The 25,750-nt window shown below is 36.0% G+C and overlaps 2 protein-coding genes, 1 non-coding gene and 2 pseudogenes across 3 annotated transcripts in view; 4 read left to right on the top strand and 1 right to left on the bottom strand.

The window, feature by feature from the left end:
* Positions 1-25,750, top strand: part of LOC139816067 (uncharacterized) — a 233,700-nt gene that overhangs the window by 12,319 nt on the left and 195,631 nt on the right. The window lies entirely within an intron of this gene.
* LOC139817058 (U1 spliceosomal RNA) lies at positions 2,880-3,037 on the top strand. The gene has a single exon (XR_011733128.1). It is a non-coding gene; the product is annotated as a U1 spliceosomal RNA (small nuclear RNA).
* On the top strand, positions 9,623-10,729 carry LOC139816066 (uncharacterized). The gene has a single exon (XM_071783385.1). It carries the CDS (start codon positions 9,665-9,667, stop codon positions 10,631-10,633), a length of 969 nt encoding a protein of 322 aa, XP_071639486.1. The 5' UTR covers positions 9,623-9,664; the 3' UTR covers positions 10,634-10,729.
* Positions 17,599-21,376, bottom strand: LOC139816065 (uncharacterized; annotated as a pseudogene).
* Positions 21,376-25,039, top strand: LOC139816918 (uncharacterized; annotated as a pseudogene).

Here is a 25,750-nt window from a genome sequence, read left to right as displayed (position 1 = left end):
TTATTAAATACATGTTTCAGTTTTTTTGGCACTGCGTGCCAATATGGACTTTGTCGGACTTAACACGCAATTGTGTAAACTGAAACTAGAAATAATATATCTCATATTAATTTGATATTGTCAAGTAAAATAATATACTAGAAGAATATTTATAACAGTTATACAAATTTATATGGATAGATCCATTATAGAGTAGGTATATATTCATATATAATTATCTTTAACCTTATAAATATAAACAGAATAATAAATTTCTTTCGCCAGTATATAGAATAACAATTAAAGTAATTTAAATCGACCGTGACTGACAATATATAACGTCTTTTCGATATGAACATTGAAAAACTGTGAACCAACTTGGTTTGTCGGATTCACACAGCACTTTTTTGGATCAATCATCGAGACATTATTAATTTCGACCATGGGTTTTGGTCAGTTGATGTAATTTCTAAATTAAATAGTTTTAAATTTTTTAAATATGTGGGGCAAACAAAGCGACAACTTAAAACAAGAATCAACGAACACAAAAATAACTATAAGCTGGATCCATCAAGACATTCAGTTTTCACGGAACATATGCTAAATTTGAATCATGCCTTTTGTTCAAAATTAGCGCGTTCTCGAAAATATCGACTTGTTTGTGAAATCGATAGTGTAGCGGCGACCACGGTGCCGGAAGCTAGGAGCGCGCTACCGATTCTCTTTTGTTGTTACCGGTCCGTGCTTGCGACGCGACGAGCCGCGTTCCGCGCCATTCGCTCAAGGTCTGAGATACAGAACGTACGTTTCGAGGTCGTGGTCCCTTTGCTCGATTAGTAAGATTCGTTCGAATAAGCGTAATCCCGATAAAGTACGGTCAAGTAAGATCGTTCGGTCGTATACATTAATTGTACGAGGCTTGATTCTAATATACGAAAGAATATTCTGCTCGGAAAGTGTAGTATAAAGACGCGCCATTGCATAATTACTTTCGAAGTACCGGCTTCGCGCCCGCGTTAACACGCGTGGTGTGATCCTCGGAGATCACGACGAAATTGATTCCTGCGTGCGTACGATTTCCGTGTTTATTACCGCCTGAGAGAAAGGGAAAGAGAGAGCGAGAACATTCCAACCGACGCACGAGGGACGAAGGATGCGAGTGCTTGATTAGAAGGACGAATTACGCTAGCTCTCGGGAATTGCATCCCTGGTTTATGTCGCCTATGACGATCGAGCTGAGTTCTTCAACGTTAAGTACTTTGTTTCCTTTTCTTTCCGTGTTTCGGATAAGCGTGGACCAAGCCATTTCGGGCTCTTTGAAGCTCTTCCGATTACAACGGATAACGCTGTCTAACGAAGGTCTCTATTGCTAGTAAGATCGCAATATCGATAAGCCGCGCATCGGTTTATGCCACGTGTACTCGCGTTAATTGTATTTCTACCGAATTCCGCGTTGTTTTTGACTCGAGACGATTCGTTGTGTTATTCATTTTCGAGAGATTCTGCGTTTACGTCGGTACGGTAAAACAACCTTGATATTTGATACCTCATTGTTTAGCCCGTCACGCGGGTCTCTTACGTTCCCGTAGCAAAAAGTAAAGATTCTCGGAAGAAGCATTACATATTCTACCAAATTATATAGCGTTATATTAATATTCATTTATATTTCTTAGTTTCGACATTACGTTGCACATTATTCAAAGTATTAGTTCAAGTTTTCGTAGCGAGATAGAAAAGTAATGCGATTTGCGATCACGACACATACAGTGTCTTCAAGAAGCAATAATAACATAATTATTGCCAACCTTTATATATATTATATTTAATTTGCTCTTATTTTTAGGATATAAGGATGATTATTATTCGACTTTAATTTGAACTGTGCTACTATTCAATGTGTTTGCCATTTATATTGATTACTATTGTATGCTTTATTAATATTGTGTCTCTGCTCATCAGGAAGAGCTTTTGTAAATATACTGAGATAACTAAATCCCTGTTGCTCGTTCACCTTAGTAACATTTTACTGCTTGTATTCATTCTATTTTAAACACCTTTAATTGGGATAATCCCGAAATTCTAAATTTTGAAACAAATTATTACAAGCGGCTCATATCAGAAATGATACATATAAAAGAGCAAAAAAATGGCATTAATTCTCAGAAAGATACGGAATTTCTTGATGGTTCCTATTTTGATATTTTAAGTGAGCTTTGTAACAACTCATAGGGTTTTATTTATTATTGGAATGACATCCCTCGTTTGTTGTGCCGGTTGGTTGGTTTCGTGCGATAATGCTTAGTCACACATGAGATTCGATACAATACGGTTCTCGATACAGTTCAATCCCACAATTATCCTCAGTACGTATATACTTAACAAATTTATACATTTTTTGGTATTCGGAACACGTGAAATATTATATACTGATTCCACATTTATAAAAAAATTTTACAGTTCAGACGCTTTCGAATTTTAATTACTGACTCTTATGGTGACGTGCAGATTTCGCTGACTGACTCGGTTCATTCCCATTGTCGACTGAGGAATGAATCATGGATCTTCTATTTGGACGGTCTAATAAGGTTTCAAAATGCGCCGACACCACTTTACTGTGTTTAACATTTTATTGTTCCGCGTTTACTTATTGTACAATTAAACATAGGACAACGTTTATACAAAAAATTTTACCGTATTGATTGGATGTAGAATTTTATGTTTTAGATTATGTGATTTAAAATATTTATTGGCTGATGAAAGCACAGTGTGCAGAAACGTACGAACATTGTTAAAATATTATGTTTGAATTATAATATTCGTCGTTGGTCGTCAGTGGCCGTTGTTACCCTTGATTCTTGTTTAAATTTTTAATTTAAAATGTACATCAACTGACCAAAACTATACTTACCTGGCGTAGAGGTTACCGTGATCATGAAGGCGGTTCCTCCAGGGCGAGGCTCTTCCATTGCACTACGGTAGGGCTGACCCTTGCGAATATCCCTAATGTGGATATCTCGGACGTATAATTTTTGGTAGTGGTCAAAATTAATAATGTCTCGATGATTGATCCGAAAAAGTGCTGTGTGAATTCGACAAAGCAGGTTGGCTCACAGTTTTTCAATGTTCACATCGAAAAGACGTTATATATTGCCAGTCATGGTTGATTTAAATTAATTTAATTGTTATTACTATTAATATTTATAGAATAATATTAACATTATTATCACATGCATCTAGTCCTATATAACAATAAGTTTACAATGATATCAAGATTACTATTACGACGATATTACTATTACTACGAATAATACAGTATTTTTACGTGCATTTTACCCTAACTATAATTTTACAATAATATTAATATTGTTAACAATATGATATACGTTGGCGACAGTAACGCGTGGCATTGAAAAATTTGCTGTTTGTTACAAACTCTTCAATTGTATCGTAAGATTTCTCATTCAACTTATCATTTAGTTTTGATCTATAAAACTTGTTTTTTTTAACTTTATCTTTAATTTTTAATTCAAAAAAGACAAATTAAGTTGCTATTTTCATGTGTTATATGTGGATTTAAAATACGGTGTTCACAAAACTGAATATTTTTAGAGTTATAATCTATTTAAACAAGAGCAACTTTTACGATCCTGGATATGGAAGATATGCGCCCTTACTCTAATGAAAGGAACGAATTTCTCAGAAATAAATTAAATTAAATTAATTACGGCAAATGAGAGCTACGCACATTAATCGGGCGATGGTTAATATTAAAAATTAATACAATCGGAATGCCTTAATCATCGTTTATTATTGCACTGAGGAAGGTCCAAAATAGGGGCCGAAACGTTTGCTATAGTTTTGTATTAATTTTTAATATTAACCGTCGCCCGATTAACGTGCGTAGCTCTCATTTGCCTCATTTTTTGTATACTTATTTTTCTCGAAAGCTTTAATCTTTTGTTTAAATTAATTAATTTCATTTTTAACTTTTAAATAAAGGGTTTCGGTTTTTTTATGTAATACAAATATTTTAATTCATTAATTAGTCAGGTTTAACCATAAATTTTAAACCCATTAAAGCTGCATAATGTATCTTTGTACAATCTATTTATTTATTTCTCTCTCTTTAAATATAGTTATGGATGATGGAATGGATGAAGTTTTGCTTAGCGCTATGTTAGCATACGAAAGAGAGCAAGCAGAAAATGCACTAAATGTTGAACGGAAGACCAGGGGAAAGAGCCCTGATAACTTGCACCTTGCTTCCACATCATTTTATTTAGCTTATAAAGTTTTCTAGGGGAGGAAGCCAATTCATTTTATACTAATAATTTGGGAAATTTCTCATAGAGGAAAATTTATGAGCTTAAAAAAAACGGGCACAGTTGGGCAAACAACTGTGCCGCAAACAACAACGTAGAACTACGTCAACTGTCACTATTTCATGTTAAAGTATTCAGTGCGTAAAGTTGCAGATGTACTGCCTCACTCAAAAGTGGAATTAAAAAATCCGTTTCTAACGTATTTTTGGCTGCTGATAACGAATATCGCAATAAAATTTGGCGGTCGGACATATTGGAGCCGCCATTTAAAAAAAAATGTCGAAAAACGCGACTTTTTCTATATTTTTGCTTCTATATTCAAAAATACGCATCGAATAAAAGAATGTTTCAAATAAAAAAGATAGACTATTAAATTTCCTATGAAAAAGCTGTATAAATTTTTTTCCTAATCTCAAAAGGAAGTTCATAAATGAGCGATAAATGTGACCATAATGCGTTTACGTTCGTATGCAAAGTACTTACTATTATTGTCAATGGTAGTGAAATCATCGACGTATACACCGAGTACAAAGAAACACTCCTCATCTGGTTTGTAAAAAATGCAACTCTCTGATGCTAATGGTATAAATCCATTTTCTGACAATTTTTCTTTCAATGTATAATACCAGTTTCTTCCAGATTGTGGCAGTCCATACAAACTTCTTTTAAGTCTGCAAACATTTCCTGCCCCAAATCTATCTTTAAATGCAGGAGGTATTTCCATGTATACGGTTTCATCTAGTTCGCTATTTAAATAGGCCGTTTTTACGTCGAAAAATCTCATATTCAAGCCTTTCTTAGCTGCTATTGCTATTAATGTTCTCCATGCCTCTATACTTATCACCGGCGAGTATGACTCTTTATAATCGACATTTTTTATCTGATTGTATCCCGCCGCAACTAGTCTCGCTTTAAATTTTACACCGTCGTTCTCTTTATCTTTCTTAGTACTAAATACCCATTTACTTTTAACAATCTTTACATTATTAGGACTTAACTATCTCCCACACCTGATTATATTCTAACGACTTAATTTCATCATTCATTGCCTCTAGCCAATGTTTCGAATTTTTATCTTTACATGCTTCGTGATGATTACGCGGTATATTTATATGTATGTTTTCCGTTACTAGAGCTTGGTGTTTACCCTGTAATCTTGGAAAGCGCCTTACGCCTTTTTGTACCAGGCGTTCTTCAATTTCCTTTATATATTCCTGTTTTCGTCTTAGAGTTTCCTCTCGCGTACTACCCTTCGGTCTACCTAATTTACGCTCATTTATATTGCAATCTCTATCCGCGTTCAATTGTAAATTATCTTGGTTTATTACATCAGGCTCCTCTGTAACATTTTCGTCTTCGTCCGCGCTTTGTTCGTCGGAGTCTGTATCTTCCTCTACGTCATTATTATCAACCGTGTTAATATCATTTACGAGGTCTTCGATATCCCAACCTTCATAATTATCTTTTATTTTGCGATTATTTATGTAATAACTACCTTTCAGACTCTCATTAAAGGTTACATTTCGCTCCTCGACGACCTTTCTATACTCGATATCGTACAATCGATACCCGATACGTACTCGCGAATACCCTACCATTATAGCTTTTCTACCACTAGGTTGTAATTTATTACGCGCATTCTTTGGAATATGATAATACGCAATGCACCCAAAAGTTCTCAAATATTTAAGGTTAGGCACTTTGCTTTTCCATAGCTCATATGGAGTCACGTTTTTATCCTTTCTAGGAGTTAAATTAGCCGTTTGAGTAACGTATGCGACTGCTTCGGCCCAAAAATACAACGGTAGATTAGCTTCATATAATAATGTACGCGCGCGTTCAAGCAATACTCGATTTCCTCTCTCTACCTTCTCATTACTTTCTGGGTTATACGGAACCGTTTTTTGATGTTCTATACCTGCTCTATTAGTGTACTCTTTAAATTCGTTATTGATAAATTCAGTGCCGTTATCAGTACGAATCTGTTTTATTTTCTTACATAATATATTCTCGTATCTCTCTTTGAAAATCTTAAACTTAATAAACGCTTCATTTTTTTGTTTCAAAAAATAAGTAAAATACATACCACTGTAGTCATCGTTTATTAATAATATATACCGCGCACCCCCCAGTGATTCTACTGGCATAGGCCCACAAATGTCCATATGTAATAGTTCTAACGGTTGAGCACTCTGATCGTACGGCACTGATTTATGGGGTTTCCTCGATAGCTTGCAAGTTTTGCACGCATCGCATATAACATTTTTTATGTTGTTACTTACTCCTATCGCAATATTTTTCTTTACTAGTCTCTGCATGTATTCGTTGTTTATGTGACCCAGTCTACGATGCCACAGATCGTCGACATTTTCTGTAAATTTTTCATGAGCCATCGCATTAACAATACTATTATCCGCTCCAGCGCTGCAACATTTATAATCATTATTAGCACCTGACCATGGACTCATGTTAATTACAAAATGATCATTCACTCGCTCTCCTATGGCGATGATTTCACTACTATCCTTTTTGCTAATTTTTACTTCGCGATCTGCAAAGTTAACCTCTAATTCGTAGTCCATTAATTTCATTACAGACAGCAAATTATTACGCAAATTAGGAACATATACAACATTGTGCATTATTACATAATTTGGTACATCCATATCATTTCGCACTTTAAGTTTTATAGAGCCTATTCCTTTTGACTTTATGGCATTTGGTCGACCGGCTAAATAAACTTTACCATTAATCGGTTTAAACGTTACAAAATTCTTCTTATCGTTAGTCATATGCGACGTACAACCACTGTCTATGATCCAATCATTATATTTAAGTTTCGGACATGTATTAACGTTAAAAGTTTGAAAATTAACGGCATCTACCTTTTGCTCCGATACGCATTCCGCTCTCTTACAGTTGTTGTTACCTTTATTATCGTTCATGTGTTTACCACAATTTTCGGGGGTTTGGCCTTGTCTGTCCTTTCGATGGTAACAGTCTTTCGCCACGTGACCCAACTTCCCGCAAACAAAGCATTTCTTCTTATTGTTGTATTTCTTCTTACGATCACGTGCCATGTACGCCTTTTCCTGACTTTCTCCTACATTCTTCTGCAGGTCCCCTTCCTTCTCCTTGAGGATTTCTTGGACTTCGTCTAATCTCTTTTCCCTCTGAGTTTTTAGGATCTCACGGGTTTGACTGAATCTGTGATGAAGTCCCCTGACGACGTTGTAAACCAGCTGACGATCGGATACGTGTAAACCGGCTGCATTGCACTTTACCGCTAGTCCTCGTGCACGGCTTATGTACTCGCTGACCGTTTCGTCATCCGTCATACTGATATTCCGGAGTTCCTCTCCAGCATCAATTGCTCGGTCTTCCGCTGGTCCCGTGTACGCGTCGAGTATTGCATTCCATAATTGTTTCGCATTATATACGGCAGCGAACTGCAATACTTGTTCGTCACTCAGCGACAGTCGTATGCACGCTACGGCGTCAGCATTTTTCTCGTCCCATTCCGCCTGCTCTTTCTTCTTGTCGTCTCCCACTGGCCTATCACAGTTTATGGCACTCAGCAGTCTTTGTAACTGCAAGACGGATTCCATTTTAACTCGCCAGTGGAAATAGTTATCTCCCCTCAGTAACAGGATTGTGGGCAAGGCCGTTTTGTCCGCCATAGCTCCTTCACTCACGTTCCTCGCACGTTCTCTTCTCTTAGCCTCGTTTCGTTAAACTGGGATTGTCTTTTGCAAACCACGCTCTGCTACCAATTGTTGGAGGTCAAAACAAACTTGCGGCTACTATAACTATTATTTATTACAAACGTAGAACGAGTATAATGTGTGAGTATAATATATATGTGATGGAGTAAATTTTCCGCGTGCGGTATCACGGACGAGAACTTTCTGTCTGAGGTATAAGTGGTGAGCCTCTCGAAGCCCTGCGCCTTACATGAGTACCAACGCCTTATAACTAAACTTCGCGTTACCTCTCGCATGACCAATATAAACATAGAGATAATTGTACCTCGATCGGTTTGTTATCATACGGACTACCTTACACTATGCTTATGACACTCGCTGTACTTTCCACACACGAAATGCTTGTTAATAGTTGTCCATGCGTGCGTGTGTTTACCGAATCCAAACCCTTTCAGGAATGTGTGTATGTCCTGCTCTCGGCATCACCCAGGATCAACGACGTGGACGTAGCAGGATACTGATCCCTTCGGGGTGTTGGTTTAAAGTGAGTAATCCCCTTGCCTCTTACGTGTATGTGTGTGTGGGGGGGAGGGGAGAATGGGAATGGGTGGATGGGTGGGTGGGTGTATCATAGCAGAGATCAGAACTCCATGGTTCGTCACTTCCACGGTATTTACCGACTTCAAACCCTCTCTGCTGTATGTATGTGTGTGTGTGTGTGTGTCTGGTGAATGAGGTTGAGATTGAAGGACTTGTCACAGCAGCTACGTAGGTTAGTTGACGCGCTTTACACACTTGAATAGTTTTAAAACGCGTCATCTAACCTATGTGGGGGTTAGTGACGCGCTTTAAACAGTTAAATATTTTTAAAGCGCGTCAACTAACTTATGTAGGTTAGTAACGCGCTTTAAAAGTATTTAACTGTTTAATGATTTGCGTTAAAACAGGGCACACACACACGTGTGTATGTCCTGCTTTATAGAAGTTGTGATTTTTATTAAAGCAGGGCACACACACACACGTGTGTATGTCCTGCTTTATAGAAGTTGTGATTTTTGTTAAAGCAGCCCTATAAGCGCATAATATTCCTAGAATATTATATGAATATTATTAAAAATTAAAATAATATTATTATAATATTCCGAGAAGACCGACCGAGTAAGTATAAGGAGAAGCACGCATGTCATTTGCATAAATTCATTAGAAATATTCTGCCGTGATATCGCCTTAGGGCGATTCTGTTTTCAGACAATTGCATGCGCAAAGTGCAATAGAACAAAGAGAAAAGAAGGCAAGCAGAGCAGAGGAAGCAGGAGGAAGATTTTCGAATATCTGTTGCGGCGACAATTCGGAGGTTAGGAGAGGCCCGTAGAATGCAGAAGTGACATAAAAAATAAAAATCAGGTGTTTAGGGACACGACCGAACATCGCATCACTTTAACGTATAGAATTTTTAGTAGATCTGTTCAGTAGGTGATGTTCCACGTTAGAGGCTTTAAGTAGCTTTCGTGTATCAGACTCCCGAGTACGCGTGCACGTGCGTGGCTCGTGATCACGATCACGGATTTGCATGCCTGCACGGTCCCAAGTCTTCGCGCCTCTTGCACATAGGAAATAAACAAGAAGACGGGGAGCACCGAAAGACAGGGAAAGGAGCGGATGGAGGAGAAAAAGGAGGAGAGCAAAGGGAGCAAAAATAGTGAGAAAAAGTACCAGAAAGAAAATAAAAAAACGTTTAAAGGAGGTAAGAACACAGAGAATAGATACGCGAGGACAGCAGAACTGTCAGAAACAAGAAACAGAGCAAGGAGCCAAGGGTCGATTGCAGATAACATAAAGAAAAGGAGAAGAGAGCAGGAGAGTGAAGAAATAAAAAAGGCCGAGAAAGAAATTATAGACAAGTTTGATAAGGAGAGAAGATTAAGTAGATCACCACCAAACAAAGTAAAAAAAGAGGAAGAGGAAAAGGAAAGCATGGAGACAGGAAAAATGCTGAAGAAAATACTGACAAAATTGGAGGATCAAGAGAAAGAAAGAAAGAAAGATAAGGAGGAACTAATGAAAGAGATACAAGACCTGAGAAAAGAATACAGAAAAAGCGAAATGATATGGGAAAAGCTGAAAACTGGTATAGAAAAAAGAGTAAAACAGCTGGAGGAGAGAATGGAGGAGGCGGAGAAGAGGAGAGAGGGAGAGAGGGAATACAATGAGCTGTTAAAGAAAATGAAGGAAATAGAAAGAAAAAACGAATTAGAAGAAAGGAAAAAAAGAAGAAATAATATAATAATAAAAGGAGCGGAAATAGAAGACGGAGGCGAGAGAAGAGAGAAGATTGGAAAGTTGCTAAAAAAAATCACCAAAAAAGAGGTAGAAGTGGACGAGGTACAAATAATCGGCAGACGAGAGAACAAAATGACACTAGTAAGGATGAATAGGTGGGAGGACAAGAGAGAGATAATGATAAACAGAAAGAAGATGGGGATAGAGAAAAAGATATACATAGATGATGACATGACAGTAACGGAGAGAAAAATTCAAGGACAATTATGGAGTATAGTGAAGGAGGAGAGGGAGAAAGGGAAAAGAGCAACATTAGGATACCAAAAAATATTGTTGCGCCCGTGTTGAGACACCCGTTGCGCGCGGAACTTTGCTCACGAGAAGCCCGAACTTCGCTCGAATAGCTTCAAGTTGAAGCGCGGTCCTTAACGACCGGTTGTTGTTGATGTATTTGATTTTCACGACGACTGTCAGATCTACAGGGAGACTCCGATCGTTCGGACGTATTCTCCACCTGAAACGCTTGTACAGAATTCTTAATAAACTTGAGTTCCTTTTGTAATAAAGTGTTCACCCTCTTTTATTACACAAGTCCGGGAGTGCGCGGCGCGAACGCGAGTGATTGTGCGATAGCGAAGCGCAGCGCAACATTTTGGGGGCTCGTCCGGGATCGGACGAGCGAGGATAGGACGAGCGGACGAGCGGACGAGCGGACGAGCGGACGAGCGGAACTAATGGCGAGCACCAACGAGTCATTGACAGCGCCGGCGACGAGAAAGAGAGCGCGGATGGGAACCCCGAGACCGAGCGCTCCACGGCTCGAGACAGAGACTGAGATACGACCCGGTTCGAGCGCTCCTCAGCTCTCAGCAGAAGTTGTGACACTGCAGGACATGATGCAGGAGATTCGCCAGATGCGTGAGGAGTACGCGGCATTGCTGCGACAACGGGAAGCGGAGTCACAACGACGAGAACTCCCGCAGCTAAGTTCCTTTTCATTTAACGCGACCAGAGATACAGAAGCGCGGGCCGCCACGGTCGCGGAAGTGTCGCGCGGAAATTTCGGTGACGCGAGAGCGCGAGCCGCCGCGGAAGTAACGCCCGGAAATTGTGCGCGTACGGAATTAGGCTTCAAGCTAAAGCCCGACACGTTCGACGGCTCGACGCCGCTGCGAGAATTCCTCTCCCAATTTCTTCTCATCGCGCACGCAAATAATTGGGACGACGCGTCAAAATCCGTTGCGCTGGCCGCGAGTCTTAGGGGAAAAGCGCGCACGGTATTAGAGTCTGTCGAAAATTTAGATAACTTATGCTTCGAAGAATTAAAATCGAAATTGGAGTCGTGCTTCGGCGAGGGGGGTTTGTCGCAAAACTTTTATACGCAATTTTTGGGTCGAAAGCAGAGAAATGGAGAGGATTTGGCTTCTCTTGGCTCGGATTTAGAAAGACTTTCGCGATTAGCTTACCCAGAGTGTTCTTTTTTGGTTCGAGACAAGATTGCGTGCGCGCAATTTGTTTCTGCATTATCTGACGGTTTTCTGAGGAGGACTCTCCAATTGGAGGGAATAACCTCCTTGAAAACAGCCGTCGAAAGGGCGAAAGCGATTAAAATTATTCAGGGGAATAGTTTTGAAAGAAAGAGGGAATATTTCGGAAAGAATTTTGAGAATGTGGAAGGGAAGGTGGGAGAAGAGAAAGAGGGGGAGGATGGAAACGACAGCGCGCCTCGAGGGAGTTGCAGGACCAATCAGTGGGAGTGTTGGTCCTGCGGAGAAACGGGGCATTTCCGTTCTGAGTGCCCCAATTATGAGAAAAATTAGACTTTTTATTTTCTATAGAAGTTTGGTTGTTTTATCGATGTTACTGCGTGTTGTATTTTGTTTTTTTTTCTTCTCTAGAAAAAGTCTACGGTTTGTGAGAAAGCTTGGATCTCGACCTGAGCCACCGCGGCGGAACATCGGCCAAGACTTCTTTGGAAGAAAATTATTAAGAAGACTGTCTCGCCCACGGTTCTTTTGAGTTGTGGTTTTTCCGTGGGACGTAGGGCAAATGCCGAGACAAGGACTTGGGGAGTCTTTAAGACGTTGGGTCCACAACAGTTCCCCCCCCCTTGTCCGAAGATTTCGAGGAAGAGCGGCAACGTCGGGGAATGTTCTCGCAGAAGAGGATAGTTCGCCTTGGTGTCGGAGGGGAGGAGTCTGGCCAGCTCTTTCCCAGGAAGCCGAAGGAAGCGAAGCCTACCTCGAGGTGTTTTACGGCGAGGGACCAGGAGAGGGCAGTTCGTTAACCCGTGGCAGCAGCCCGGGGTAGAACAAGGGGCCAGCCTGGTGCCCGAAAGTTGTATAATCGGGGCACTGCCCTTCTGTGGATTGTCGGGACGACAATCTAGGAAGAAGGGGGGCAGTGTTGCGCCCGTGTTGAGACACCCGTTGCACGCGGAACTTCGCTCACGAGAAGCCCGAACTTCGCTCGAATAGCTTCAAGTTGAAGCGCGGTCCTTAACGACCGGTTGTTGTTGATGTATTTAATTTTCACGACGACTGTCAGATCTACAGGGAGACTCCAATCGTTCGGACGTATTCTCCACCTGAAACGCTTGTACAGAATTCTTAATAAACTTGAGTTCCTTTTGTAATAAAGTGTTCACCCTCTTTTATTACACGAGTCCGGGAGTGCGCGGCGCGAACGCGAGTGATTGTGCGATAGCGAAGCGCAGCGCAACAATATGGATAGACGGCCACGAAAAGAAATGGAATGAAAGCGAAGAAAAACTGGAAGATGGAAGAAGATTTAGAAGAGAACAAGAAGGAATGGAGACTGGAAGAAAATGAGAAGGAGACTGTACGAAGGAGAAGAGGAGAAAAGATGAGAAGAACGGAAGGAAAGAAGAAGCGGATAGCAGAAGGGCAAAGAGGAATGACAGTAGGCTTCTGGAACATAGCGGGACTAAAAGGGAAAAATGAAGGGTTTTGGAAGGTAGTGGAAGAGTGGGACATAATAACACTTCTAGAAACATGGGTGGAAGAAAAAGAGTGGAGCAAAGTAAAAAAAATAATGCCAGAGAAATATGTATGGAAATGCCAACCAGCGACAAGAGAAAAGACAAGAGGAAGAGCAAGAGGAGGGATAATTACCGGAGTAAAAAAAGGGCTTGAAGTAGAAGGAAGAATAGAGAGAGAAGAGGAAGGAGTAGTGGAAAGAATTGTAAGAACAAAAGAGGGAGAATGGAAGATTATTAGTGTATACGTAAATAATGACATTGACAAAAAAATAAGAGTAATAAAAGAATATACGAACGAAGGAGGCATAGGAGAGCAAATAATAATAGGAGGCGACTTTAATGCAAGAACAGGGGAAAAAGGAGGAATTATGGACATCTTTGGAGAAGAAAGAAAATCAAAAGACAAAGAAATAGGAGAGGAGAGACAGTAATAGACTATATAATAGGAAATCAAGAGCTATGGGAAAGAACAGAAGAGGTAAGAATTGGAGAGCAGATAGAATCGGACCACCAATATGTAGTACTAAAAATAGCGGAGGAAATAGAAGAAAGAAAAAGGGAGGAGAAAAAAGTGAAAAAAGTAATGAACTGGTCTAAAGAAGCTGTAGAAAGATATAGAGAGAAGATCGAAGAAAAAACCATAGATGGAGTGAACCCGGAGAAGCTTATGGAAGAAATAAAAAATGCAGTAACACGGGCGGTAAGCTGGAAAGAAATTAGAATAGACAATAAAACAAAGAGAAAAAATAAATGGTGGGACGGTCAGTGTGCGGAACTAAGAAGAGAAGCAAAAGAGAGGCTAAGAAAGTGGAAAAAAGGGGAAGAAAAAAAAGCAGAATATATAAAGAAAAGGAAAGAATACAGGGAAATGATAAAGGAAAAAAAAGAGAAGGAAAAAGAAAGAATTATAAAAGAAGCAAAGAACGCAAAAAATGAAAAAGAGGTATGGAAATTCATAAATAGAGAAAGGAAACATAGAAAGGAAGTGAATGAAGAAATAAGCGAGGAACAATGGAACGAGCATTTTAAGAAGTTACTAGGAGGTGTAGGAACGAAGCAGGAGACGGCAAAGGAAAAACAAGAAACAGGAGATAGTTGCGAAGATCAGGAAGGAATAAGAAGAGAGGAGGTGGAAGAAGTAATAAAGGAGATGAAAAATAAAAAAGCAGCAGGAGCGGATGGAATACCAAACGAGGTATGGACAAACGGAAGAAGCAGATTAAAGGAAGCAATATGGAAGATATGTGACATGGCATGGAGAAAAGAGGAAATGATAGAAGACTGGAATGAAGGAATAATTGTTCCCATAGTAAAGAAAGGGGAAGGAAAAGAAGCAGGAGACTACAAAGGTGTAACACTGATGAACACGAGCTACAAAATATACGCAGCTATTTTAGCAAAACGACTAGAGAAGGAGATAGAAGAGAAGAAGCTAATACCGGAGATGCAAACAGGATTCAGGAAAGGAAAAGGAACGATAGAAAATATATACACATTAAACTATGTAATAGGAAGAGCGATTAGCAAGGAAAGAGGGAAGTTAGTGGCAACATTTATAGATCTGAAGGCAGCATTTGACTCAGTTGATAGGGAAATATTATGGAAGGTAATGGAGAAGAATGGAATAAGCAAAAGACTGAGAGCTAAAATCAAAGAGCTGTATAAAGAAACAAAAAGCGTGATTAGATGTAATGGAGAAAAAGGACCGTGCTTTTGGACAGTAAACGGAGTAAGGCAGAGGGCATCTCTGAGTGCGCTACTATTTATATTGCTGCTGGCGGACTTGGTGGAGGTAATGAGAAAAGGGCAGGAGGGAGGGGTAGTTATAGGAGATACAAAAATATGGACGCTTGCATACGCGGATGACATAGTGGCAATTGCAGAGAGAGAAGAGGAAATGAAACAAATGATAAGGAGGTTAGAAAAATACTTCGACAAAAGGAAACTAACAGTGAATGTTGGAAAAACAAAAGTCATGAGATTCAGAAAAGGAGGAGGTAGAGCCAAAGAAGTTGAATGGAAGTGGAAAGGAGAACAAATAGAAGAGGTAAAAGAATTTTGCTACCTAGGATACATATTTCAAAGAAACGGAGGACAAGAATCACACATAAAAGAGAGAGTAAGAAAAGCCACAGTTGCAATGAGGCAAGTATGGGGAATAGAAAAAAGAATTTTTGGAAGAGACTGGAAAAGAAGAATGAGACTCTTTGACTCGCTGGTGGCAAGTGTGGCGATGTACGGAGCAGAAGTATGGGGATGGAAGGAAAGAAAGAATATAGAGAGGATACAAGAGAGGTTTATAAGATGGACGTTAGCATTAGATTGGTGCACGCCGGGTTATATGATAAGAGAAGAGACTAAAAGAATTAAGATGAGAACAAAAGCGGCTAAAAGAGCAATGAGATACGAAGAAAAATTAGAAAACGGAGGGGAAAACGAAATAGCAAGAGCATGCTGGAAGGAAATAAAGAAGGACGTAAGGAAAGAGAAGTCAAAATGGGAAATAGAACGTAGAAAATTTTACAAGTGTAGAGGATATGCAGCGAAAGAGATAGAAAGAAAAAGAGAAGAAGGGTGGAGTAGCATAGAAGAGGTGGAGTGTAGAGATAGAGACATACAAATACAGGAGATAGACGAAAAGATAAGAGAATCAAAATATAATAGATGGTACAAAGAGATAGCAGAAATCGGAAGACCTGAGTATCTGGAAAGAAGAGGAAAAGAAAAATCGGTAACAAGGATAGCAAAATTCAGACTAGAAAACGAGATGCGTGGTGGAAGGTACTGGGAATCAGAGGAGAAAAGAAGTTGCAGAGTATGCGAAGCAGAGAAAGAAACTTGGGAACATACACTGGAGAGATGCGCGAAGGAGGGAAGCGATGCATGGGAGGGGGAATAGGGGAGAGAGTAAGAAAAATTTTGAATGGCAACGGAGAGGGAGAGAGATGGATGGTGAAGTTGGAGGAGAGAAAAGAAAAACGAAATACAGAGACAGAAAACTGTTAAAGCTATAATATTCTGCTCTGTTTGTTTGATTCGATTTGTATGTATACAATATAAATGAAAATGTATAATGTCTATATGTATGATATATGTTATGTGTAACCATTTCAAGCCGAAAGGCAGAAATAAATATATTCTATTCTATAATATTCCGAGAATATAATATAATATTTTTTAATATTGTGGGACTATTCTGTGGATGTTATATGTCCACTTCATATAATATTTTAGAAATATTATTTTAATGTCCATGGAATATTATTTTAATATCTGCGGAATATTATTTTAATATCCGCGGAATATTATTTTAATATCCGCGAAATATTAAAAAAATGTTCTTAGAATATTATTCTGGTCCAAAATTGACGTTCATATAACATTCCTGGGATATCATATTTTATTTTTTTAATGAAAATTAATCTATATTTAAAACATTTTTATTTAATAAATTGTTTAATCAAAATTTTTTATTACAATAAATAATAATATGCCATAAAATATATATTCCAATATTTTTATTTTAATACAAATGTACAAATTTTATACATATTATATACTTATTACAACATACATATTACAAAATAAATTTCTCTGTATTATGTTCGTTATGCAGCAATGGTAATACAACGAATTTGTTTTTATACGGCAATACGAACATTTTATTTTTAATTTTGTTCAATGGCCATATTTTTTTTCGCGAAAGCTGAGAAACCACATAAATTTGGAGTAAAGAAGATTCACATGGGATTGTAAATAAATTATCTTTTCGCTTGTATCTTTTCCCACAAATGATTGATTCTTCCTTCTCAAAGTCGTAAGAAAATTTTGTTATTTGTACAATGTCTCCATTTGTCAATATACAACAATTATCATTGATAGTATTTACTCGAAAACGATAATTAATTGAAATAGCTTCTGTATACAAAGGTGCTCTTTTTCCATTGGGCAAAAGTTAGATTTAATTTCATGATACCGATTATACAATTGTTCTAAAGGTTGCGCATACTTTTTGACTACTCGTTTTAGATGCTGTAAAAAATTTTCATATTTAAATGCACTGTAATTGTCTAATGGTCCAAATGTTTTTACATCTTGTATAACATGTATCAATCCATGCACATTATGCGATACAAAAGATTCATGATACAAATGTGGCATTGTATCCACAAATTTTTCTAACAGTTGACCTGCATATTCGATGTACTGACTATAATCATTACTACACAGAATTCGTACAGATACGTGTAAAACCAAGAAATGGTTAAACAAATCTTTATCTAAAATGTTTTTTAAAACAACAGAACCGGTATATAAAAGCAATAATCTGTATTCGGTTGCTTTAAAATATTTAACTAATTGTAACGATCGAGGTTTACGTGAAAATTCGTTAGGAACAAACGATGCAATGTTTTCAAACAAAACGGATAAACGTTGTATACTTTGCGCATTTAAAGAATATGGTTGTTTTGATTTACTTAACCATAAATATAAGAGTTTACGCATAACACCGAGGCATATTAAGTGCATGTATTCCAAAGGAATTTGATTAACAATATCAAAATCCGGAATGTCTGTCAAAATACTATGCCCTAGATGATAATTAGGATCAGTTTTATTTTTAAATTCAAAATTATTTCGCAATTGTTCATGATTATTTAACATATAAACGCGCCTATGAGCATATTTGCCTTTTACATGGCATTTAGTACAACTATAATATCCGCAGTGACCTTTGACATTTAAAATATATGATTTTGCTGGTGCATCAGCTATAACAGAAACAATTCGACAATTATAATGTAATCCTTCAATTGTTATACCATTTTGACATACATCTTTAATATCATTTACAGTAGCACTTAAATAAAGATTACTATCATATGGCTTTTCAGGACCGTAATAAGCTCCAATAAGAAAAATATCACTAGTATTTTTTACAGAACCTACAATAGGCCACAATGATGCACTTGATTTGAATAACGGAATACCATCTATGAAAATTGATATTTCTATTCCACTGAGAAATAATTCTTTGTTTGTATTTAACATTGTTTCTGTAATTCCTTTTTGTAAACCTATGTGTATATATCTACCTGGTGCCATGGATATGATATTTACTTTGTTACGAGGAGTATTCATCAATGTCTTTGATTGTATTGGTAAAGTTTGAAAACAAGAGTGCAATTTGAAATGATGTAACAACTCAGTCACAGCTGTATGAGAAATATTATTCCTCAATTTCAAATTTCTTAAAAATTCTTTTGTATTCTCAATCTCTTTATTTTTATGCTCTTTTGTAGAACACTCCGTTTCACTCATCACATTTTCGTATTCAGGAAAATATGGTGTCACTACTGTTGTATCATATCTGTATTATCAAAGTATTCAATATCTGAATCAATTGGATTATCATCCGAATCTAGACAATTTATATCAATATGACAGTTTTCTTCATCAAATATATCTAGTACTTCTTCGAATTTATTTTCACATTGATTCTGATGCTGTAAAAATCTATCAAATAGATCTTGTTTAGAAGAAGAACCTGGTCTATGTAATGATTCAGTCGTAACAGTACATTGTTCTTCGTACAAAACCAAATCAAGCAATTCTGAAAAAATATATTAATGGATTACAATTAATAAATTCTTTAGCATCCATAATAGCGCATAATATTGCAAAATGTAATACAATATTTAAGCAATATTACATAAATATAATATTATACAATATATTGTGAGAATATTTCAAAACATATTTAATATCATAAAAATATTTTTTATAAATATTTTAAAATGAAACACTTAAATTAGTATTGCTTTTCTACATTATACTTCTTATTTGAAATATATTGTGCTAAAATAATACATGTTACATGATATATAAATATTTTCACTAAAATATTTTTAATATTGAAGTAAACTTCATGAACTTCCCGGAATATTTAAGATGCCTATAATATTTATGTAATAAGAAATTAAAATATCTTATATATTATCTGCATATTTATAACATTTAAAATCAGTATTTTCTGATACAATAATTATAAATGTATAAAAATGCCATTAAATTGTATAAATTTTTATTCTATGTTAAATAATTGCAGAAAAACGTTATTAATAATTGTGTTACTTTTATTAAAAAATAAAAATGTTTTAATTGCTTGTTAATACAAATAATTTTAATATAATTTTCTTTTTAAAATAACACTTCCATAGGATGAAATAAATTGTTTCATACGTAATACAAATAATTTTACAATAAAATAATATTGCAAAAATTATACCTTTTCTTGTTTCTTTATCTGTATCATCATAATCATCATTATCTTTTATGTTCTCGAAAATATATCTCATCACTTTTTCCGTTTCACTTGTTATGCGACGGCGGAACTGACGATTACTCAAATCCGAAATGTGTTTTTTAAAACGTTTCGACATCATACAAGTTATCCTGCAATATATGCTCAATTAACAAAACGTTATCCTGTTACATTTTTATCCAATATTAAATTAAAATATTAAGAGAGTGAGATTTCATTGTATAAACAAAATCATAATGTAATTTCCAAAATATAAGTTTTACTTAAAATAAATAAAATAGCAAATTTAATATAAAAAAAATTGAAACTTTGTGGTTGCAAATTTAAATACTTACGCCGCGCTATCCGCAAATTTAAATAATCAGATAAAAAATTTATCATTTACATTTATATGTTTTAAAAACAATGTGATAAACAAAATATCAACAACATATTTGTTTTATTATTAGAAAGAAAGAAATATACTCTGAAAGGGACAAATTTTTGCTTGGCATTATAATTATTTAAATTTGAAACTACGAAGTTTTCATTATTTTAATATAATATTTTATTTATTTCAACTAAAATCTACATTTTTGAGATTATGTTATGATCTTGTTATTAAAACGAGAATAATGGATAAACGCTAGTGCGATTATCCATTTTACATGTCATAAATAATTATATTATAATTATACCTATATCTACTATAGTACTTATACTTACGACACTTATAATGCAAATTGATTTGAATTAATTTTGCTTTCAAGATCTTTTAATTAAATTGATACTTTGTACTGTATTTACAACAAATGGCCAAAATGTATACTCCTTGTCATTAGTTAACCATTATTGTTTCGGTACTGTAACCAAGCCATTGTTCAGTAAAATTATGTAAAATATGTCGTTTTTTTATTTTTCTAAAAAAAATGATAAAAATGTGTGCGGATGCTGCTAACATTTTGCTTATTGGACTATTTCATACAATGTAGTACTTACCAATACGACATTCATAATGCTGATTGATTAGATTAAAGTACTTAATTACTATTAATGTACTACTAATTAGCCTACGCTGCAGAACATGTGACCACGTGGCATTAGATATTATAAATACGTAGCACCGTATTTCTAGATTTTTCCTTTGTCGAACGGAATTTTACTGTGTACTACTAACTATGTACTACTAATTAGCCTACGCTGCAGAACGTGTGACCACATGGCATTAGATATTATAAATACGTGGCACCGTATTTCTAGATTTTTCCTTTGTCGAACGGAATTTCACTGTGTACTACTAACCTTTACCAGTCATTACCAGCCATGCGCTGGCCACGCTGTCCGTGGAGGAAACTAGCTCCCCCCCATCTCTTCTTCATTTTCCACCGTTTATTGAAAAGTTCCTTTTTGTCTTCTTCTTCCTCTATCTCTACTATCAGCAATTCCTTCCTTCCTATCACCTTCCTCTATTTCGAATTCTGTCTCAGTCCGCTTCTTCCTTTCTTTTCTTCTTGTCTACCTCCTTTACCTCCGCCTATTTCTTTCCTTCCTTTCTTCTATTTCCTTATGCCTCTTTTCCTTCGGCTCGCTATTTTCGTCTTCTTTCCGTCTTTGTCTTCCGCCTTAGTTTCGTTTCACGTGCTATCGCCGGGCTTTCCTCTTCCTCGATCGACTCATCATTCTCGATCGATTGCGCGATATCGACCTCCCTAGCAGCTCCCCATTCGCCGCCGCGACAGTCCATCTCTCCTTCGTCGCCGCGCGCGCGGGCACCGCGAGCCCCATATGCAGCTCTGGTAACTTAGCCGGTCAACTTCGATTTTATTAATTTTCATATTTTTTTATCGTTTGTTGGTCGTTTGTTGGTGATTGTTGGCCTAATTACAACGTTTGTTGGTTCTTAATTTTTTTTTTAATTTAAAAAGAAAAATTAGCATTAAGTTAGCCGGAAAAATTTTATTTTTAATTTCAAAAAAGCCTAATCGATGCGTAATCGTTTGCTGATGATTGTTGGTCTAATTTTAGCGTTTGTTGGTTTATTATTAGTCTTAAAAACGAAAAAAAACGAAAAATTATCTCACATATTAAAGTAATCGAAGATTGGTTTATTTGCCTACGACTTAAGCTTTATTTCTATCAATTTAAGGCTAACATCTATAAAACTGCCATATAAATACGGGCCTTAACATCGGCAGAAAATCGCGAAAAGATCAAGAAACATGGTGGTTTGTGGGAAGCACACACACACACACACACAACGGGGGGGTGCGAAGGGGGGGCCTTCGGCCCCCCCCTCCCCCGCACCCACCCCGCCGGTAGGCTGCGTGGACCTCGCTTTACAACATAAAGTACATGCTAAGTTGTAAAACGAAATTATAAAGCACATGCATGGAGGGGTGCAAGGGGACTTACATGCGTGAGCGCACGTGAACAGAAAGGCTTTTCTCCCCTGCACCCTCCCCCATGCATGTACTTTATAATTTCGTTTTACAACTTAGCATGTACTTTATGTTGTAAAGCGAGGTCCACGCAGCCTACCGGCGGGGTGGGTGCGGGGGAGGGGGGGGGCCGAAGGCCCCCCCTCGCACCCCCTGTTGTGTGTGTGTGTGTGCTTCCCACGAACCACCATGTTTCTTGATCTTTTCGCGATTTTCTGCCGATGTTAAGGCCCGTATTCATATGGCAGTTTTATAGATGTTAGCCTTAAATTGATAGAAATAAAGCTTAAGTCGTAGGCAAATAAACCAATCTTCGATTACTTTAATATGTGAGATAATTTCTCGTTTTTTTTTTTCGTTTTTAAGACTAATAATAAACCAACAAACGCTAAAATTAGACCAACAATCATCAGCAAACGATTACGCATCGATTAGGCTTTTTTGAAATTAAAAATAAAATTTTTCCGGCTAACTTAATGCTAATTCTTCTTTTTAAATTTAAAAAAAAATTAAGAACCAACAAACGTTGTAATTAGACCAACAATCACCAACAAACGACCAACAAACGATAAAAAAATATGAAAATTAATAAAGTCGAAGTTGACCGGCTAAGTTACCGGAGCTCCCATATGCTGCGCCTCGACGCCCCGCAGTGGTGCCAACCCACTCTTTTGGAGAGCCCGGCACCCCGCGCCGTCTCAGCTCCAGCCGGGGCCCTACCATCGCCTCGTCGCTTCCACGCTGTCTCTCCGTCTGCCCGCTCCGCGCGCCACTTACCGTCATGGCAACTTCATCTTCCTCTTCCTCTGTACCTCACCTCTGACGTCTCCTCCCCCTCTTCCTTAAGGCTTCTTCCGTGTCCTAACCTCCAAGGCTTCTCTCCGTAATTCCAGGATCTTTCTTCATTTATTTCCCTCTCGGAGTCTCCTTCATTTACTCCGCCTCCTCTGTTCTTCCTCCCTCGGTTCCAACGCGCCGCTCCATTCTTCCTGCCTCACTCCATTCCCCGAAACTTCTTTTCCACTCCGTTTAATTCCCGACCATCCGCACGCTCCGAAGGCTTTTATAAAATTATAATACGTAACTTACATAAAATGCTTTTCGTAAGTGATTATATTCCATATATGATTATATATAATTACTTAACGCTACTTTATTTATTTGTAAATAATTATAACAATAAATAATTTTTTTTGGTAAAAAGAAATTTATAAAAGGGCTCGAGAAAAGGAAAAATTAGCAGAGAAAATATCCGACATTAATATTACTTCAGATAAAGAAGAAAATAAACGTAAAAGAAAATTACGCTGTAAGAAAACTTTAACTACTTCTGAATCTGAAGATAATGCTTCTGATAATGAAGATGCTTCTGTTGCTGCAAAATTGCCAAAAAAAAATAAACCTCCGCAATTGACGTATCCAGAACCACCAACTTCAAAAATTACATCAGTGTCCAGTTTAAATATGGATTACATTGACACAAATAAATTAGATTCCAATAGTGAGATTGAAGAAGACATTGATAAGTATCACAAATCAAACAATTCAAATCCTCGAAAAAATACAAGTAATAACTCTGTTGTAAAAAAATTTGGCATGTAACAAAAGTCAAGAAGCTACGGGTAAAAGTTTGGCATATAACACAAATAAAGAAGCTACAGGTAAAAATTTTATGTTTGGAATATTATTATATAACAAATCTTATTATATAACTTAAAATTTTGTTTTCATAAGTAATTAAAAATTTTTCAAATATTAACTTTTTTCCAGAAACAGAAAAAAAATTCCAAAAATTCATTATTAGTAGTTTGGTAGATATTACTATAATCGCGTAAAGAGTTGCGAGTGTTTATTAAAGAAACTGCACAATTCTTCTGAGCAATTGGAAAATCAGATTTATGATACTGACAACAAAATCTTTGATGAAAAATTCCCCATGAAAAGTCTCGATGACGTAAGAGATATTGAACAGCAATTAAAACATGATGAGACATTTAAAAACTAAGTTTTAAGTATAGATAAACATATTATTCAATAATACTTGTATATTTTTTACTTATTTAGAAAAATTTAGACATTTTTTTAAGTTTTACAGTATTTCTACTTTTTTTTTGGAAATGTAATTGGTATATCATTGTAAATATCCGTTATCAAAATTTATTTTTTTTACAGAAATCGGCACTTTATTTTTACTCACAAAGTACTACGAAAAAAAACCGTTACGAGAATTATGACAACATTGTTTACAAACGAAGTAGTTACAAAATTCAGTTGGACTGGACAAAAAGAAAACAAACAGAAATTTGAAACATTGCTTTTATGGAAAATAATATATAGTAAGAATAGACTTATAATTTACTTAAATTTGAAATTTTAACGTCGTTTATTTATGTAAAAGTAGAGTTGTTAACATATTACAAAATATTTGATAATGCCACTTTTTAATTTTTATAATTATTTTCCATATGAGAAAAATAAAAATTCTACTTTTTATGTAAATGTTAATACTTGCTTTTTGAGATTTAAAGGAGTAAACATTTCTTGAAATATATTATAAAATTGTTAATAATGACACGTTCAAACTTTATTTTTTGCATGACACGAAATTTTATATACTTCATTTTTTCTTTGAATTTCATTACATTTTAACAACTAAATATATTTACATTATCAAAGTTTAAATTTATTTTTTCGTTCTATAATTACGTTCTATGATTATTTTAGGTGTTGTAAGAAGCAAGTTCAAGGATGTCACTACTGAGCACGGGTACACCGGGACATTTAGGCCGCGGCCTATACCTCAAATTCAACCTAAAGTCTGATCTGAAGTTAGTTTCGGCCGTCTATCAAATGTTTACAGCAGGCGGCCTAAATAATTTAGGTCGGATTTGAGGTATAGGCCACGGCCTAAATTCAGGGTGTAAGCCTAGCCACTGAGGGGGATGTAAGCACCTATTAAAATTTGGTTAGCTCACGCAACGGATCGACTAAAAAACAAAAGACAAGAATGATTATTTTCCTATAGCATTTAATTTGAAATTTAATGAAAAAAAGAAGTCATGTGCATATACGTTTTTTTTTTTATAATTTCTGTTTATTAAGATATATCTTTGTTGTCTAATATTTTTTTTTTAATTTTTGTTTATTGAGATATACTTTAGTTGTATAATCTAAATTATAAATACCGTTCCTCAAAAAATTGCTTTTTTTTATAAAAAGATTAGAATTGTTACTCAACGAATTAAAAATATACGAAATTATGAATAAAGATTTTAGTTGATGAAAGTAATAAAACTTATAATTTTTTCTATTTGTCCATATATCCTTTATACAGAGTAGCGATTACCGATCACATATAACTTAATTGTTATAATATTAAAATAATGTTACTTTTTAACATTCAGAATATTTATAATTATAATATTAAATAATATTATAATATTAAATTAATATTATTAAATATTAATTATATAATATTAAATAATATTAAATAATATTACTTTTTAAATATTCAGAATATTATTAGAAAATACTTTTTCTTTTCTCAAATAATATTTTAATAACATTAAATAATATTATTTATTTAATATTATATGAAGTGGGCATATAACAATCTATTCATATTCCAGGAAGATTATTTAATATTATTTAATATTATTGGTATATTCTTAAATTATTCATTTAATATTCTAAGGATATACCAAGAATATTATTTAATATCA

This window comes from Temnothorax longispinosus, chromosome 7 (assembly GCF_030848805.1).
Source record: "Temnothorax longispinosus isolate EJ_2023e chromosome 7, Tlon_JGU_v1, whole genome shotgun sequence".
Classification (NCBI taxonomy): Eukaryota; Metazoa; Arthropoda; class Insecta; order Hymenoptera; family Formicidae; genus Temnothorax; species Temnothorax longispinosus.
Note: the sequence above shows the minus strand (reverse complement) of the source record. Positions and strands in the feature narration are given on the sequence as shown.

What these genes read in the sequence shown, in the direction of transcription:
- LOC139816066 (XM_071783385.1), top strand. Translation starts at nt 9,665, where the DNA reads ATGGAGGAGAAAAAGGAGGAGAGCAAAGGGAGCAAAAATAGTGAGAAA.